This window comes from Furipterus horrens, unplaced genomic scaffold, assembly GCF_987537825.1.
Source record: "Furipterus horrens unplaced genomic scaffold, mFurHor1.1.pri manual_scaffold_5, whole genome shotgun sequence".
NCBI classification, from domain to species: Eukaryota; Metazoa; Chordata; class Mammalia; order Chiroptera; family Furipteridae; genus Furipterus; species Furipterus horrens.
Genome location: NW_028327175.1, coordinates 158,558,218 through 158,578,111, shown reverse-complemented (window position 1 = coordinate 158,578,111; position 19,894 = coordinate 158,558,218). Strand labels below are relative to the sequence as shown.

Below are 19,894 nucleotides of genomic sequence, written 5' to 3'. Positions count from 1 at the left end.
TGGTACTCAGAATATATTACTGTTGCTGCTACTGCTGTTAAACTTGATTGTAATTTGATTCATATACCATACTGATCCAAGTACTACAGTTTTGTGATAGGCAGAAACAAATTAACAAAAAAAGCAAATGCATTTTATACTGAAATGGGTCAAGGTGAATGCACATACATGACAAGAAAAGAATTAACAACCACTTGAATATATAAGTAATTCTTACAATAAAAAATAAAAGTTTAATATAAAAATGAGCAAAGGACATGAACAGGTACTTTAAAAATAAGGAAATACAAAGACCAAATAAATATTTAAAAGAGTTCCATCCCACATCTAATTAGTAAAGTGCAGATCGAAAGAAGTGTTCCCATTTGGGGCCTAAAAATTAGTGAAGATAAAAGAAACATTTAATCCCCATTGTTAGTGAAAGCATGAGACAAAAGGCATTCCCATATGTTGCTGGTTGTAGTAAAACATATCTAGGACAACATGTGTCCCAGTTCAGCTGGGACAGAACTGGTTTATTCCTGGGATCTTTATGTAATTATTAACAGTATCCTCTTTCATTCACCAAAGTGTCTTAAATTGGATGATAAATTATGTGATCAATCTAGATTTAATTCAATATTTTGGGATGGTATTTTGGCAATATAATTAAAAGTGTAAGAAAAGTGAATTTACAATAGTAATTCTAATACTTGAATTTATTCTATATTCACAAAAATTTTCTCTGTTAACATGCATTGAAGAATAGTTCACAATAGTAAAAATTTGTTAGCAATTTAAATGTTCAACAATAGGATATTAAATAAATGTGAAATTAATTATATTAATATAATTTTAAAAGTATGAAAGGCCTATATTTATTAACATGGAAAGATGTTCATTAAATGTTGAGTGAAAAAATTAACTTACAAAAAGAGTATGATTTACAGTGTCATACAATATTATATCATTTCCTAATGTACAACCCAGTAATAAGACATTTATATAACTTACAAAATGCTCACCCAAATAAATCCAGTACTCATCTGACACCATAAAAAAAGAGTATGATCTACTTTCATTAAAAAGTATGCATGAAAAAAACCTTAGAGAATATACACCAAAATATTAATAGTGTCTAGTTTGGGGGATTATAATTACAAGTGGTTTTTATTTTATATATTTTTTATTATATTTTAATTAGTTAAGAATTATGAAAATAAATGTATACATTTATAAAAATTATCAGAAAAATAATTTTAAAGCATCAACTTACTTTTCTGTAAAATTCTAAAATCTGGAGAATCTTCTATCAAGGTCCCTTCTCTATACCACTCAACTTTAGGAGATGGAGCGCCTTTTACCCTGCATTCGAAGACAACCAGCTGACCCTCAGAGGCTGATAAATTTTGTAACATCTATAATGAGAAGAATATTATTAGAACCAAAAATGGTACATTTTTGAAATCTAGTTCCAGTGCTGAATTTTAGAAAAAAATGCCATTGCCTCTGTATTTGAATTTTCTCCAAATCTTCTACTTCTCCAGCAGCTTCGATTCTATGTATGTGCATTAAGTCTTTATGACTTTTTTTCCTCACTATCTTCTTCCTTTTCTTCTCTGTTGCAGTGCCATACAAGCTTATTAAATACTAGGCAAAACATTTTGAGGGGTTCCAAAAATGTTAATTTATTGGTAAGTACTTGTGCTCTTAAATGCCTATGTGGTTTCCAAAAATAACAATTAAAAAAATCTGCAGTGAGTATCTACTAGGTGTACTCAGCAAGGGAATAATGTATATTTTTTCCACACAAGAATATTGCAGTCCATGAGGTGTAACATCTCTTTGGCCCCAGTAACTGACTGTTTTCCTAGCTTTGCCTTCTCTACATTCTATAGTCCTGGAAATTGACTTTTGTTTTGCTATTTTGTTTTCCTTGTGTGTCCTTTACAGTATAGTCTCAACATGTGTTCAGGGATATAAACAATGACAATCTCTATGAACTCATAGTCACATGTCTTGGAGTCTTAGGTCATGATAAAATATCTTGTAGTTTTTTAAAGGTATTATTAAATGTTTTTCCACACTTTCACAAAAAAGTTTACAAAAACCATTTGGAACTGTAAAATGTCAGTATATTCCATAATAGTCTCTACAAGAGAATGGAACTCACATTTTCCTTTCACAACTAGTCTTTTGCTTATCATGATTTGTGAACCTAAAGTCACATATTCATTTGTGTAGTAGGTGTTTCATTTGATTATGGAATGTTTCTTAGGTATGTGTGTGAGCATATTTTTGTTTTTAATTTTGGATCAAGATTATAAACCTAGACAAGTTATGATTAATTTCCTCCACAAGCTTTTTTAGTAACAAATGCTGCAAGGATTTCTATTATTATAGTTTTGGGATCTGCAATCAGGAAATAGTGAGTAGTTCTTGCTTCAGAGAAGGGGATGGCCAATATATATATATATATATATATTTTTGCTTCTGTCATTCACTCTTATAAATATTTGGTGATTGTTTATAGCTCTTGTCTGAACAATTTATGGTATGTTGTGCCTGGCTGTATCATATTTATGTCATTTGTCTAAGGAATACTGGGGTGGGGATAACCATATGGTTTTAGCTACAGTAGGAGATTTTTATCTCAGAAGGGTGTTGGGATGGCCAGGTGCCATTGTAGTTCAAAGTTAGTGTTTTGTTCTTTTTAGTGTTTCCAAATTTGTTTGCTGAAGTAATTCAAGATGGGATTTGCACAGAGTGATTTCTGGATTAATAAGGAATGATTTGATTAAAAACCTCTTTACTCCTTGTCTACCCAAAACAGCATCTTCTAGTGGCAAGAATGAAATGCTTTCAGTAAGCAGGGAACATCAATGAGTCTTGAGTGCTCTTGGTAAGCTGGTAAATGTGGCCCCATCCTGACATCTGAGCAAGTAGAAACTTTGGGGCCTATTGAATACTTTAATGGCAGTCAGACATCTCCCTGGGATTCATATGTAATGGAGTTTCATTCTTTCATTAAAATTTTTTTTTTTAATTTATTTTTAGAGAGGGGAAAAGAAGGGAGAGAGAAACATCAATGTGTGAGAGAAACATCGATCAGCCTCTCACAGGCCCCCAACCAGGGACCTGGCCAGCAACCCAAGCATGTGCCATGATTGGGAATCGAACCCATGACCTTTAGGTTTGTGGGACAACACCCAAGCCACTGAACCACACCAGTCAGGGCTCCTCCTTTCTTAAGGCAAACAAATTAGAAAAACAAACAAAGAAACAATAACAACAACAAAAGGTGGTGATGGCTGAAGGGATTAAATAAATAAAATATGGCCCATTTTTAAAATAGATGTAAGCAGAATGAGGACAACTGATATGGTTTGACATGGCTTGCAGTTCAGTTCAGATATATAAGCCAATTCTCAATCTGAAGAGGTTACAGCAAAGTCCTGCTTAAAAAAGAACCTCCTTAAGAGAATATGTTGCTCACGATTGAGACCAATGTTATTGTTGTTATTCACTTGACATAGATGGCCAAGACCTGTGTTCTATGTGAGAGTCCAGCCAAGATACCTGAGTCACTGCAGTGTATGGAATACACCCACTAAATATCTGTGATGTAAGAGAGAAGCTCATTCCAGTGTGACACATCATCAATACTCAGTAAAGAAAGTGCCAAGGGATCATCTTACAAGCTCTTTAGAAAAAAGTTGTTGAAAGTCATAGCTTGAAGGACAATGATAGGTGTTATTGCTGAAAACTGCTCTTCTACAAAAGTCTCATGGGAAGGAACTGGCACACATTGCTGCACATCAGCATCCAAAAGAGTTGCACCATTTGAACACAGTGTAGATGGTGCCATGTTCAACACAGTAGTGGGTCTTAGGCTGTTACTAATGGCACAATGTGTACACTGTGTACAGACTTGATCATAATCATCTAAATTTTATGAAGACAATAAGGCATATGAAACATTCCCCAACTAGCAAAGATTAAGTTATTCTTAACTAAGAATTATGGGTTGGACTGAAGTCGCTATAACCCAACGCGTACAACTTCTTGAGGTAAACAGTATCCAAAGTGCAAATCTGTCTTGTGTATCATCACCATGCTGATCATCTGGGAAGACATTCTTTGTGGGATGACTTGAATACACAGAGCCTTGAGGAGCATGTCTCCCGTGGCCATTTGATAGTGGATTTTTTCCCTCTATATCCTCTAAAGACACTTAGACCCCACAAAGCGATAAAAGCAATAATACCTTCTTAGCTGAAATGAAAGTTATTCACCACTGAACAAATATGACTGTGTGCCTGCTCTGTGCCAAGCACTGTGCCAAGTGCTGTAAATGTGAGTTGAAAGGACACAGTTCCTACTTAGTGGATCCCACCCACAAATACAATGCAGGAACATCTTGAGGAAGGGCATCTTCCTTATTGATTAAAAGATGTCAGCTACAAGGTTCATATTGTCATTTTATTCCCTCTTTAATCTGGTTGATATTTTCTGCAACTTAAAAGATGCTGCAAATGAATGTTTTTAGGACTTTAGGCTGGAGTGGGGTCAGAGCACTTTTTACTGATAAAGAACTGTTTGATTGAAGACTGTTTTGCCTCTTGATTTTCACAGGTACCCTGTGCAACAGCTGAGTCAGAAAAGCCTCTGGAATTGTCAGGTTGGGGAGAGGGGCCCATGTAATCTTTAGAAATCTGGATCCAGTTACTGGTCCAGTTATTTCAGGGTTTCCTGCCTCTGATGTTATATAATGAAAGTACACTTCTTTAAATTCTCACTTCCCCTGCCCCCTTGCACTCTTCGAATTACTGCTGAAGCAGCTGGAGCCAGGGCTGCTGAAGCCTTGAAAGTCTGCCAGAGCAGCTGCTGCCCGAGTGGGAGCAGTGATAGGTGTAAGATTCTAATTTGACCACCTACCTCCCTTCACACTCAAGAAGTGCGAACACTGTTTTTCCCCCATAAATAGAGTGAAAGTGTCTTTGATACTGTATAGAGGATGAAGGATAGTCTATTTCCATAAAATATTTTAAAACACATGATTAGAGCAGTGAACTAACATACAGAACCTCAATCTTCTCTCAGATTCTACCACTGATTTGTTCGGCAGCCCTCTTATTTTATTTTAACCTTTTTTTTTTTTCTTTAAAGACAATACCAGTACTTCTCTATCACCAAATAAGGCACAGGGGGTTAAATAAAACTCTGCTCTTTAATTAATGCTTTTAAAAATTTGGCTTCTTGCTATTACTGTATTGGCAAAATGCTTTGTTGGGCACTATAGAAAGTGCGTCATGAGGGTTGAGATGCCGGAAGTTCCTAATGGAGTAAATAGAGCAGAAATAACCCTAATAAACATATGCAAATGATCAGTTAGCATGGCTCATGCCGCGTGATTACCACCGTCAGTGGCTCTGACTCAGAAATTTTCTAAGGACACTGGCAATGACTATGACATCAATCCTGCCTGCACTGATGGAAACTAATGCAAGCACACTGTTGCTGGTAAGTCTCTCTGGATCTGAGTCTCAGCCTTTCGTTGTCTCCCTGTTTGAACCATCCTGGTCCCATTTATGGAGACAAAAGCATACATCTGAGGCTCAGAAAGCCTGATCAGAGTTTGGGTCTTTGAATTAAGGACCATTTACCCACAACAGATTGAATGTTTTTGGAGATTTATCTAACAAACCTTAAAGACTAATGATTATTCATTTCTCCATTTTTATTCATCAAATGCATATATGTATCTGCCAATCAGAGCATCTAATTAGAAGGAGGTAATCAGGGTCACCACACAAAGGCAGCTAAACCTGTTGTTCTAACTGATCCATGAAAATAAAATGTAAAGAATAAGTGTTAACATCTTACTGTATTTTTTATAATAATAAAAGTGACTTTGGACCTATTATTACGTAAGGTAGGTATTAGAGATAGCTTTCAAGGTGCTTGGGAGAGACATAAAAGTAAACAATTTTATTACTGTGCTGAATGTTGTACCAAGGTTAGCACCAGGTGATTACAGATGCAGGGAAGACAGCACCTAGGAAGATTTAGAAGTGGGTGGAAGGAGACATGAACACCTCTCTGGTGTCTGGCTGGGCAGATGGAAGTGAGGAAGAGAAAAGAGGAGGGGACTTCAGTTAGGACTAGGTATATATTATTCTGGGATTTAGTTGCCTTTGAAGAGTCAGCACTGTCTCTAGGATGTGACAAATGGGCATGACAAATTAAAGTGTCCTGATTTCTGGGGCACTTAAGCTGTTTTAAAGCTAAGTGATGTAGCAGTGGGATAAGAGACAATTGCGATAGCTCTATTAACTATATCACACACACCTACACATGCACATATTCATGTGTAACTCTTCATCAAAGTCTTGCATTTGCCAAGTATAACATGTTGCTTTCCTACTTCAAGTCTTTGAAAAAAGCAATGTCAAAATTGTAAAAACAGGTTACGAAAAATGAATCTGAAAAATCAAGAGGCATCTTGTTTCACAAAGAATGTTGATCTAACTAATGTGCATACGGATAAACATGTCTCACTCAAGACTGGTTGATTTTGGAAAAGAATCTTGGATGAGCTGATAGGGTAGAACTTCCCTAAAAAAATTTAATGTAACTCAATTTTTTTTTTTTTACCTTTTAATTTATTGCCTTGTATAATACATAAACAAAGTCAATATTTTGCAAGCAAAAGAATATCGAGTGAGAATTGGGAGAGCTTGTTTCTAGTCCTGATTCTACTGCTAACTAGTTTTGTGATGTTGGATAAATTGCTTAATCTCTCTGGCCCTCCTTTTTTTGTTCTGTTTTTGTTTTTCCCTTTGTAAATGAATGTCCTTGAGTAAAACTTACAGTTCTAATACAAAGACTGTGAATCCCAGAATTAATGCCACCATAATAGCTGATACCAGGAAATAGACAAATAGGACTCTTTGTGCTAGAGTGAGTCTTTATCTTAAGCCTCCTAAGAACATTTAACTCCATCTCCTGGTGCACCAAAGACATTCTTTTGGTACAACTCAAAATTCTTTTTGAAAGTCCATCCAGAGAAACCTTTGGAGTATTAAGTGGTTAGAAACTTATCAGCTGACCCCTAGCTGTGGCCACAGTGTTTAACAGCAATAGGATGGCCATGGAGATCAATGTGGTGAGTGGGGAAGACATTTCTTTCATTACACAAATTGTTATTAGAAATCTGAGATTTGAATAACATGGTAACAACTACTAAAAGTCCCAAATCCTATATTGTACTTCTAACAGACCAAAATCCTGAGATAAAATCAGGAAATATTGGATCCTACAACTTCGGGCATTGTAGTATATTTAAAGCCATGACAGAAAGAAGTAATATTTTGATTACCTTTGTAAACACAGGAGCTGCAATGATAGGTTTTCCATCCAGTCCTTGCAAATAGTTGGTAGGGCTCTGACACTGTTAGAACAGAATGAATAATAGATTTATTGTCACTATCATCATCAGATAGAAAAAATAGATAAATGTAACACATGTACAGAATTTGGTGTGTGAAATTAATCTAAAACCAAAAGACTGACATTTTCTAAGTCTATGAATCACAGACTTCAAATTTTCTATTGAATTGATTGTTTTTCCCTAGATTATAGTTGCTGTAAAAGTGTGCCCACCACCTCACATACAGAGCTGTGTAGTTAACCCTAAATTCCTGAAGAGTTACCACAGAACTCCCGAACCTCCACAGATCACAATTTGGAAATTACTGGATTAGAACTAAAATGTGACCCCTCTGCATTACTAAATAGCTTAGATAAGTCACTGGTTAAGTTTTTTAAAAATGGTTTTAAGTCAATAAATATATCAATAACACATTACAAATATGTTTGCATTAGTATGATTTTATATTTTAAAAACTAGATGCATAACACACACACACACACACACACACACACACACATATATATATATGCCTAGAAAATGTATGAAATATCTGTTAGAAACTATTAAAAGAAGGTACCTCTGAGGAATGGGGGGCATGGGAGTAGAACCTTGACTTAAGTTTTTACTTAATACACTTCTCTATTTTTCTAATGCTTTCACACTAAGCATGTATTAGTATTATAATCAGCAGCAGCAGCAACATCAACTTGAAGGATGAGAACCTTTAATGTATTTTAAAAAATAATTTCAGTGTTTCCATCTTAGAAAGTAGAATTCTTTACAGCTCCATGAAACTGAATTTCATGATATAGAGTTGTCTTGGGCCATTGTGAGAACTGTATCAATTCCCTCATGCCAATAAAGCTGGAATATTACAGAGTAATTTGTAAATAGTTTTTTTCCTATGAAATTTGCTTATTTGCCCAAAGCCATAGGAACCACTGATACCCTACATCAGAAGTACAGATTATCACGATCATAGAATTGTGTTACCCAAGATCATTATGAAGGTACAACAGAGAACATGATCGTGCCATACAAGATGGTCATGGCCACAGTGCCCATCTGTCACAGTCCCTGGAACTTGTGTTTCACTTAGCTTCTTGTACCTGCTGGATGGTTGACACACTTGGCCGGGCCACCACATGCTGGGCTTGGGGTACTGCTGAAGGAATGGCTGCAGAAGTAGTGAGAGGGGGTGACACCTCATTTGGCTTCTGGATTCTGAGAAGTGATTAAAATATATATAAAAGAGACCTATCATTACTTGTGAAAATTCTCTCAGCAAAGTTAGTAATGTTATCCCTGCTTATAGTTAAATGTAATACAAATCTTTGGTTCACAATATTCCACGAAGGATTACTGAGAGCTTCTTTGCTACACACTTTGTTAAATGTAAACAGGAAGAAGACAAATTCCATTCCTATCCTTGAGTGGGTTGCTCTCAGCCAAACTGGAGACTTGAGGATATTTACAACTGTGAATCCAGACAATTGCTATGACAGAGCATGTGCAGAAGATAATTTTTGAGATTTGTTTTGTTGTTGCCCTCTGTATTTTTCCTCCCCCTCCTATTTCTAGTACAAGGCCAGGCCTTGTAAATCTTTGCTTCTGGGATTTTGGCATGGCAGAAAGCAGAAATAGACTGAGACAATGAGTTCTTCAAGTTAAAGAGATTATTTGAAGGGCAAGAGAGCCAAGAAATATTCTTGAAGAGGTTACAGAGGAGAGATTATTTTAGTTTTGTGAATCTTGCCAAAGAACCTGACAAGAGGGAGAACCTGAATCCAGAGGGGATTGTAACTTCTCTGATTAAAGGATGCCACTCTTGCTAAAGTTATCAGTACCCAAGCATATCAGGAAGCAACAAAGGACTGCACTTGAAGGGAACTTGAGGTCTGGAACATGTCTCCACAGTAACTTGTGGGGGTAGATGACTGATCACAGAATAGGCTCCTATTTTATTTTTTAAAGATTTTATTTATTTTTAGAGAGAGGGGAAGGGAGGGAGAAAGAGAAGGAGAGAGACATCGAAGTGCGAGAGAAACATCGATTGGTTGTGATTGGTTGCCTCTCACATGCCCCCAACTGGGGACCTAGTCAGCAACCCAGGAATGTGCCCTGACTAGGAATCAAACCCGTGGCCTTGCAATTTGTGAGATAGTGCCCAATGCACTGAACCACACCAGATAGGGCCTCTTTTGTTTAGATGTTATCTCTGTCTGCCTCAGCTTCCTCATTTCTCAAATGGGAAAATAATTGTTTACCTCATAGGATCTTTCTGAGGGTTAAATAAGGTAATTCATGTAAAATGTATAGAGCAATGTTTAACATCAAACACAATCTGTATCCATATCTATATCCCAAGGATCTTTCCACAATCATGGAGGAAGAAGGGGGCATCCAATAATGACCTATTAAGTATTTTCCTAGCCAGGTAAGTTAGGATCTCAGAAGCAGAATTATGTGGTGATACAGAGGCTATCAATGTTCCCAAAGCATCTATTTTCTTTTTCTACAATAACAGAAACCCTGATTTCTTTACATGGCTACTCTAAATAAAGACTTCATTTCCCAACTTTCACTGAAGATAAGTGTGGCTACATGACTACTTTCTGGTCATTGGCATATGAGAGATAGTGATGTATGTGATTTAAGAGAAATGACCTTAAAAGGGAGGTGGGCATGACCTTATTTCTTCCAATTTTAGACTAAGAAGATGAGACCACACCTTAGAATGACATGTGAAGTAGAAAGCTAGAAGCAGACTGAAACTCAGTGGACTCTGATGTAGTTTTACCAGCTAAATCCATATTTTCTATGCAAATGAGACATATCTGTTTTATTTAAGTCATTATTTTGAGTCTTTATTACACATAAGTGAAGCTAAAGCCTACCCACTACAAGTAGATGTAAAGAAAATAAACAAATGAGATATCTCTTGCTTATTTAAGCATGTATATCAAAACTCATACCCATTAGGCTTGTAACTGTTATGAGAGCCTTGAGGAAGGAGGTATAAATGTACAATGGAGGAGTAGTTTATTATAGAACTTGACTGGGCAGAGGAGGAGACAGGGCATTCCTAGCAAAGTGCACGACTTGCAGAAGGGGTGGAGGGGTGTGGTTAACCAGTTTGAGTGAGACCGCAGCAGTGTAGAGAGCTTGGGCGGGGGGCGGGGGTGGGCAAGAAAGCCTGACTGATACTCTACAAAAAAGGTTTTGTATGCTATGTTAAGATTTATTTTATTTTATTTTAAAAAATATTTTATTTATTTATTTTTAGTGAGGAGGGAAGGGAAGGAAAGAGGGAGAGAAACATCGATGTGCAAGATAATACAGCAATCAGTTGCCTCTCCTACGCCCCCCAACTGGGGACCTGGTCTGCAACCCAGGCTTGTGTCCTGACTGGGAATTGAATCAGCGACCCTTTGATTCACAGGCTGGCACTCAATCCACTGAGCCACACCACCCAGGGCTTAAGATTTTTTTAAAAAATGGTGTTGTTTATTTTGTGTTTTATTTTCCAATAGATAATTTTTTAAGCCAGGAAAATGATAAGATCAGAATTATCTTTTAGAGAATAATTGGTTGTATTTGGAAACTATAAAAGAGAAGAAGGCTAGGGCACCTATAAGGAGGTGACTGGCAATACAAAGGCAGGAAAAAAGGAGAAATTGAACTGAAGCCATGAGAATAAGGAGGTGAGTTGAAGGGAGAAATCATTAACTCTGGCTATGAATTTTCATATCTGCAGAAAAGCTAAAAACAAATGATCATTTCAGGGTAGGCATACATAAAGAATTTTGAAGAATAAGACATGTTTTCTGCCCTTAAGGAGTAATTTAATTACTCCCTGTAGGGGAGGACAGAATATGCAAACACAATTAACAACTCTTTAACCAGTCTTCCAGATATTACTGCTTGTTTCAGATAGTCTCAAGGAATGGCTATTGTCTGTTTCCAGTTTCCATGCCTTCTCTCCACAGCTGGCCAGAATGCCCTTTCCTCACTTGTCTGGGGGTGTCCACTTGTTACAGAAACAGGGGAGTCCAAAAATCCCCAGAGTTTGTTGCTGGGGGATGGGGAGAAGGAAGGAGCTTTCAGAATGCCTCCACATGCCTGAGGCTGGTGGCTAGTGTCTTTTTAATGCAAAATGGCTATAATGCATCCAAAGCCTCAGGTATATGGGAGGGGTCTTGAAACAGGGGACGGTATGGAGAAAGCACACAGAGCCTACTTAAAGTTCTGTGAATGGTCAGAACTGTTTGCAATGCCCACTGCAGCAGAGGACGCAGTCAGGGATATATAAGCAGCTGCGGACATTTTAGCTCTCTCTCTCACTCTCGCGCTTGCTCTTGGGCTCTTGCTCTCTCGCTCTCTTGTGTGCTCCCTCCACATGGCTTGGTGAAGGGGCCTTCTCCATGTGGCTTGGAGAAGGGGTCTCCAGTCTGCTTTAAGAGGCTCTCGCCATGAGGTTTTGAGGAGAGGAGATCCATGCAGTTTGCAAGGAGGCTGAGAATCCAGGCGGTTCTGCATTGAGAGCTGGAGGACACCACAGCACAGAAAGGACCTCCCCAATCAGAATTGAGTGATTGGCAGCTGCCGGTAAAGCTGAACTGTGTTTGGAAAGTAGGAAAACGGTTTCTCTAACTTTTCTAAAACTAGCCTGGTTCGGTAGGGGGGGAGGCAAGGACATGTGTTTGTGGGTGTTTTAAAGAGCATAAGACTTAACAACAGAAATCCACAAATAACTAAATCTATATAACTGTTAAATAAACAATTCTTTTTCTTTTCACTAAACTCTGGTATTGAGAGTTATAATTTTGGCGGCGGGCAATCGGGCCCCTAACTAAAGAGCCCATGGGTTTGTTTTCAATTGGAGCAGCCCAGGGGCTCTGTAACACACTTACTGTTCTTTTAAGCCTCAGCTGAAGGTCACCAACACTGCGTCACTCTTCCTGATTTCTTTCCCTCCTCAACCAATAGACCTTTTTTGCCAAGTCTTTTGCATCGGGCACACAATGATCTATTACACTTTATTACTCTTATTGTCTATGTGCTTGGTATACATTTCTTCCTATATTTGCTATATATTTCATTCTATGAGACTGTCATCAGGAAGGCAGGAAGTATCTGATTTTTCTTAGTACCCATTGCATCTAGTGAAGTGTCTTGTGTAGAGTAGGTACTTAGTGAAAAGTTGTGGAAAGTAATGAATAGATGGATATAACCATTCAGTACAATTGTTTAGAAAAAAGGTTATGGCTTGCCTAGATCACTCACATATATAATTTAGGATTACCAGACTTTATGTTTTTGTTAGTACTATTATTTAGTCAGAAAACATGAGTTTTTTTTTGAACCACTGTTGTTTTTTTCACTTTGTGGATATAGGTATGGTAATATTTGATTGGGGATACCTCATTTTTTAAATATTGGAAATATTAAAATTAATCTGCTAGACAAGACTTAAGCAGAATTAGAATTACCGATTCATTTCTTCCTTGTTAAGGTCCCCTTCTGAATCAGAAGAAGAAGCCCCTAGAAATATAAAAAGAAGACATGAAGTTTTTATGATAATTTTTAAAACTGGTTCCAAGGCATTTAAAGACCTATAGAATTTCAGACCTAGAAATGAACTCAGTGATTCCCTACATTAACACTCACTTTTACATATAAGGAAATAGACCCGAAGTAGTTAAAGGACTTGCTCAAGGTCACATGGTTAATTAGACATAGAATTCAAATTAACTGGTCCAAATTCCAAGTGTTCTTGTATATAAAATACCTTCTGATGCCTTTGTGTTACAGAGCAGGACCCCCAAAATCCCAAAAGCCTGTGGTTGAGGGATGGGGGAAGGGGACAGATTTCAAGAAGTCTTTGCATATCTACGGCTGGTAGCTAGTGTCTTAATTATGCAAATGGCTTTGGTTCTTCCAAGACCTCAAGGAGATAGGAGGGGTTTGACCATAGAATGGTGAGGAAAGAGCATATACAGCCTTCGCAAGGTTCTGCAAATGGTAAGAACCAGTTACCACACCCACTGTGTCATAGGCCACAGTCAGGGATTTAAAAATAAGGCGGCAGCCATTTGCAGGGAGAACCATGCAGCTTTGAAAGGAAAGAGGCGAGAACCATATGTGATCCAGTGCAACATGGCACATGTTTTGCTGGACTGTTATACGGAGGCTGATGACATTGTACCCCAGATCTTGAAGGAGAGAGCTGACAGATAAGGGATGGGGAGCTATTGGGCTTGGTTTTGGTTTATAGTCTTTTGGGGAGCAAGGGAAGTGCTGGGTCCTGTGGGAGAACAGGGCTCTGAGCAAGAATGCTCACAGCTCACCCCAGGTTGGAATATTGTAAATAAAGACCTGTTTTCCTCAACACTAATTGTTGGGTTTTACACTAAGGCACCATGTGAAAGAACCCCCTTTTGCTAGATAACATTTGGACTAACAAAACACTCTTTGCAGACATTAATATGGTATCCATCAATCCTCTTGCTCTCGACCTACACAGATTAAATAAAAGAAGGGATTACGTGTACATTGGATTCCAAACATTGTAGGTGTAGGTGGATGCTCTTCCGTCCAGTCCTAATATTAACAGTCACATTTCATCTTAGGAATGGGGGTGTTTGAAGCTCTGTTGCCACTAATTGAAAAAAATCAGCAATCCAATCTCAGCACTCTTAGCAGAGCTTTGATCCTGGATTTACTTCTCAATATAGTGAATTCCAGAAAGATTTAACAGATCTAAATTTGGAGGCATTTATTGTACTCCAAAAATTTGAGAATGAAAACATACAATATAGTTCTGTTCATGCATCATTCATTAGTAGTATCATTTTTCACACATCTGTTCAATAAATGTTTATCAGATACCCACTACGTACTTGGCACTACATTGGAGATACAGAAGAATGAGATAGTACTAGCCTTACAATCTAGTTTGTAAATGGGTATTTATACCACAATAATACAATATTTAAGTGCTGAAACCAAGTCACACTTAAGGTATTATAGCTGATAAAAGTGCTGAAGAATGGTTCCCAGAAAAGACAAAAAAATACAGGAGATGAGATAAATGGAAAAAAACCTTATCATAGATATATAGGGAACATAAATGGATTTATTCTCTAAAATTAGTCGTGTAAATTTGGTGCTGATATAAATGTCTTTCCAAGGCTCCCTAATGGTCTCCCTGCTTCTACCCTTGAATCCCTGTGGTATATTCTCATCCAGGAACCAGCATGACCCTGTTAAAAGCTATGTCAGATCATGTCATATCTCTGCTCAGAATTCTCCATAGCTTCCTATCTCCCTCAGACAGAGTAAAAGTCAAGTCCTTACAAATGACCTACAAGGACCTACATAATCTGCTCACCTTCCTCCTCCCATCTCAAGCCCATCTTGAACTTTTGACCTACCTGATCTTTCCTTCCTTGTTTCTTCCACCCTGGCCTCATTGGCTTATCTCTGTATCTTAAGACAGGCACATTCCCACCTCTGGGCCACTGCACTTGCTGATTTCTTTGCCTGGAGGTCTTTTCCCTTGAATATCCTTGTGGCTCACTCCTTCCCTTCCTCCAGGTCTTCACCTACATGTCACCTAGCTAGTGAGGCCTTCCTTGATCACTCTATCTAGAATTGCAGCCCATACACACTTCCTACCCCCTTTTCTTTCTTTCTACTCATATTTATTCCATAGTGTTTATATATATGCTGTGAGAAAAAAATATATTGATCGCTGCCCCTGGATCCTGGCACAGAGCTGCTAAAACTCTTAAAATTCCCTAAGTGATGAGCACTTTAGAGCATCTCTTTTTCTAATTTGTCTTTGACCCTATTCCTGATACAGGGCTCCTAAAACTCTTGTAAATTCCTAAGCGATAAGAGCACTAGGTACATCTTTTGTTCTAATGAGATAACTGGGTGGGCTCCTCTCTGGTTCCTGGATGGGAGCTGGTCACCAGAAAGACTAAACTGTGATTAGAAGCTTGGGATTTTCAGCCACATCTCCAATCCCCCAGAGAGTGAATAGGGGCAGGAAATGGAGTTAATAATTGATCGTGCATATGTGAGGAAGCCTCCTTAAAATCCCAATAGTATGGAGGTTTGGAGAGCTTTCAGGTTGGCAAACATATCCACACTGTGAAGGTGACACTCCCCAACTCCATAGGGACAGAAGCTCCTATGCTCAGCACCCTTCCAGACCTCACCCTCTTTATCTCTTTATCTAGTTGTTTATCTGTATACTTTATCAAATTGTTTAACAAACTGGTTACTTTTTTTTCCTGAGTTTTGTGACACACTCAAGCAAATTTATCAAACCTGAGTTGGGGGTCATTGTGTTACAGAGTGGGGGTCTCCAAAAATCCCCAGAGCCTGCAGATTGGGGGATGGGGAAAAGGGAACAGCTTATACAATGCCTTTGCATGGCTATGGCTAGTAGCTTAGTTTCTCAGTTATGCAAATGGCTTTGGTTCTTCCAAGGACCCAAGAAGATGGGAGGGGTTTTGACCATGGAATGGTGCAGAAAGAGCATAGAGAGCCTGCACAAGGTTCTGTGAATGGTCAGAACTGGTTACCACACTCACTGCATCACAGGACACAGCAGTCAGGGATTTAAAAATAGGTGGCAGACATTTTAGCTAGGATCTCCATGTGGTTTTGAGAAGAGGAGAAGAGATCCACGTGGTTTGCAGGAAGGAGAACTCCATGCGTCTTGGAAAGGAAAGGAAGATCTCCATGCAGCTTTGAGATGAAGAGAGGAGATCCATGCGGTTTGCAAAGAGGGCAGAGAACTCCATGCTGCTTTGAAAGGGAGAATACCATGTGGCTTTGAAAGGGCAAAGCACATGTTTCCCTGGACTGTTATACGAAGGTTGATGAGTTCGTACCCCAGATCCTGAAGGAAACAGCTGACAGATAAGGGATGGGGAACTTCTGGACATGTTTTTGGTTTCTAGCCTTTTGGGAAGCAAAGGAAGTGCTGGGTCCCATGGGAGAACAGGGCTCAGAGCTGAAGTGCTCACTGTCCTCCCCAGGTTGGAACATTGTTAGTAAAGACCTGTTTTCCTCAACACTAGTTGTTGGGTTTTACACCAAGGCGCCATGTGAAAGAACCCCCTTTTGCTCTGTAACAGTTTTGGCGACCCCAGATGGGACTAATGGAACCTGTAGCCAGGTTCACTCTGTAACAATGGGAACCTCTAATTTGTAGCCAAGCCAGACAGAAATGGTGGGTAACCCACAGACCTATTATTTGTGATTGACATCTGAAGTGAGGTGGGAGCAATCTACTAGGACTGAGCTCTTAACATGTTAGATCTGATACCATCTCCAGGTAGATGAACTTTTGACCTACCTGATCCTTTCTTCCGTGTTTCCTTCACCCTGGCCACATTGGCTCATCTCTATATCTTAAGACAGGCACACTCCCATGGCAGATGGTGTCCGAATTGAGTTAGATTGTAGGATACCCAACTGGTGTCATGGAGAATTACTTGTTGATATGGGAAGCACCCTGCCCCCTTGCCCCCTGCACATTGGAATTGGTGATATGAACCCCTTCATATACCTACCATATTGTATATTTTATTTATTTATCTCATTTACTTTATGTCTCCATTACAATGTAAATTCCATCTCTCCAGGAACCTAGGAATTTTTGTCTCTTTGGTTCACTGCTATTATCCCCACTGCTTAGAAGAGTGTGTGGTAAAGGAGGCCCTCAATAAATATTTATTTATTATAACTATATGTCTTATTAGTAAGTGCCATGCTCCAAGAATATTTTGCTTTACCTTCTATATAAATCTCAGCAGAAGTTGAATCGGTCCCATAGATGTTAGAAGCAAAGCAGGAATAGCGTCCTGTATCCTCTTCAAAGGCTTCAGCAATGGTCAGTGAGTGCAGATTTCCTGCCTGGACAATATGAATGTCTGGGGAATTTTCAAGCTCCTTGCCTTCACAATACCACCTGCAAGGAAGGGGATATGGGATATGACTGAAATGTGAGAATTAATACTATAGATGGTTCCAGATGTTCCCTAAGAAGAAAACTGTGACAAACTTAGAGTAAGTACATTAAATAATCCACTACTATGGTATAATTTAACTGTAACAATGAGAAGACCTGGAAGTATTCAAATCACATTGACCCTGTTCTCAGAAAATTAAAAAGTGAACTTCTATTAAGAATAATACAACTGTGAGAAGATAGATGAGAAAATACAGCCAGCCAACTATGAAGAGCAGGGTTTTTGATGTGGAACTTGGTTTCTCCTAAAAAGACTTATAGCTTTCTATAGTATGTATTGAATAAGTACTAGTTTAGCTTATTTGGAGAGGAATCTAAGTAGTATTAAAGGTTCGTGAAGTTGAGTGTGCTCATTCCCTACTACAGAATTTCATCTGACCTAGATAAATAAAAATTATTTTGTTAGTTACTTAAGTCATCAAAGTAAAGAGAATGGGTCATAGTTACCCAGGAGTGGCCCAACTCTGGCAAATAACCTAAATATATTTCTATAGCTTATGGTATTTTATTTTAATTCTTTAAACTTAAAGTCAAAATTTTTTATCACAACATAGTTTTTGACCAGAAGTTTACACAAAAAAACACATAAATAAAGTTTAATATGTGGAGGTGCATAATAAGAGAAAAAGACACTAAAACTACAGGGAAATACCATTTCCTCTGTAACAGATTGGCAAAAGTATAAGTTTGACCACTCTCATACACTGCTAGTACAAATGTAAAATGGTATGACTCCTATAAAAGGAATATGGCAACAACTGCCAAAGTTACAGATGCATCTGCTCTCTGACCCAACAATCCCACTTGTGGGAATCCATCATACAGACACACTTGTATACATACAAAATGACAATGTACAGGTTACTTGTTTAAATAGTAAATGATTGGAAACAACCAAAGTGTCCATCACTGTGGGACTGATACAGTCACACAGAACTATGCAGCTCTAAAAAGAGAATGAGAGAGATCATTATGTACAGATATAGAAAGGACCCCAAGATATATAGTTAACATTTTAACAGAAAGGTGCAGAATAGTGTGTATAGGGTATTAGCGCTGTGTAAGAAATGTGGCAGTTAAAAAATCTGAACACCAAGTGCCTACTTGAAAATGTCAATGATAAAGAGGCCAATTTGTGCATCAGAACTCCAGCAGGTTTCAGGATCTGGAGACACAAGTTTGGGGAGGTGGAAACACACTAACAACAAGGGAGGAGACATGAAGCTTAAAAAAGGGTAAGTTATTTCAGGCTTGGGAAATGAGCATTTAGATCCCCCCAGTGGGTGGGCACCCTCTCCTCAGGTAGGGGACACCCCAGAATGAAGGCTGGGTTGCTGGCTGCATGAGCAGCTGCTCCATGTTGGAAACAAGGCTTTCAGAGGGATTTCTCTAGGGAAAAACAAACAGGCCTGATGACTTTGAAACAGAGTATTTAGAAGATGTTTTACAAATGTATTGGAGACTTGAGACAAATTTGTGATGGGACCACAGAACTAAGCACATTAAAAAAAAAAAAAAAAAAAAAAAAACCAAGATAATAAACAACTCCAGGTCAGAAAAGCAGGAAGTCGTACCAGCAAGGAAACATTCATTTTACCCTGGGCTTGGCAGTGAATAACACATAGTAACAAAAAAGATAAATATTAAATCATTTTTTTTTTTTACTGTATTTTTGCCCATTACCATTTAGTGTCCTCATACTCCCCTTCTCCCTCGCTCTGCAATCACCACACTGTTGTCCATGTCCACGAGTCCTTTATTCTTTTTTGCTCAATCCCTGCCCTCCTTCCGCCCCCCCCCAGCTGTCATCCCGCTTTCTATCTATGAGTCTGTATCTTAAACCTTTTTTAAACAACAGTGTGCAATGATTACATTGAGGCAATGCAGGAAGGAACAATGGAGGTGCTGCTTTAGTGAAGGGGTGCTACACTCCCAACTTCTGGAAGAGGAAGTCAATAGAAAACCGCTAATATCAGCATAGCAAGCAAAAATGGCATAAGCATTACAGTGGTTCTCGAAGAGTAGTTCACTTTCTGTGAAGACAAAACTATTTTCATGTAATACTAAGATAGTATTTGCCTTTTCACATGTTGACATTTACACTAATGGTGCAAAAGCCACAGTGCGTAGGAGTGCTTTAGCAGCACAAAGTAAGGTACTATCAAAATTGACTAGTGGTCATTGAATTCTTCACCACCACACTCACAATTTTTAAAAAATCCAGTTTTACTTAAAAATATCCTTGATGAAGCAGTAAAAATCATTAGTTTAAAAAAATCTTAATCTTAAGTACATGTCTTTCTAACATTCTGGGTGATCAAATAGGAAGCAGCACAAGGAATTTCTAGTGGATATGAAAAAGCACTGCGTGGTTTTTTTTGTTTTTGTTTTTTTGTTTTTTTTAGTTAAACTAGGCACTGAAGAGTAAC

General features: G+C 38.3%; 1 protein-coding gene across 1 annotated transcript in view; it reads right to left on the bottom strand.

Moving 5' to 3' along the window:
- MYPN (myopalladin) overlaps window positions 1-19,894 on the bottom strand; it is a 112,176-nt gene that overhangs the window by 67,376 nt on the left and 24,906 nt on the right. Inside the window, exons 3-7 of the mRNA XM_090278098.1 lie at window positions 17,230-17,405; window positions 12,907-12,958; window positions 8,524-8,638; window positions 7,361-7,432; window positions 1,256-1,397 (exon numbers count right to left, since the gene is read on the bottom strand). Of these exons, the coding sequence (XP_090134224.1) occupies window positions 1,256-1,397; window positions 7,361-7,432; window positions 8,524-8,638; window positions 12,907-12,958; window positions 17,230-17,405 (557 nt within the window). The remainder of the gene's footprint in view (window positions 1-1,255; window positions 1,398-7,360; window positions 7,433-8,523; window positions 8,639-12,906; window positions 12,959-17,229; window positions 17,406-19,894) is intronic.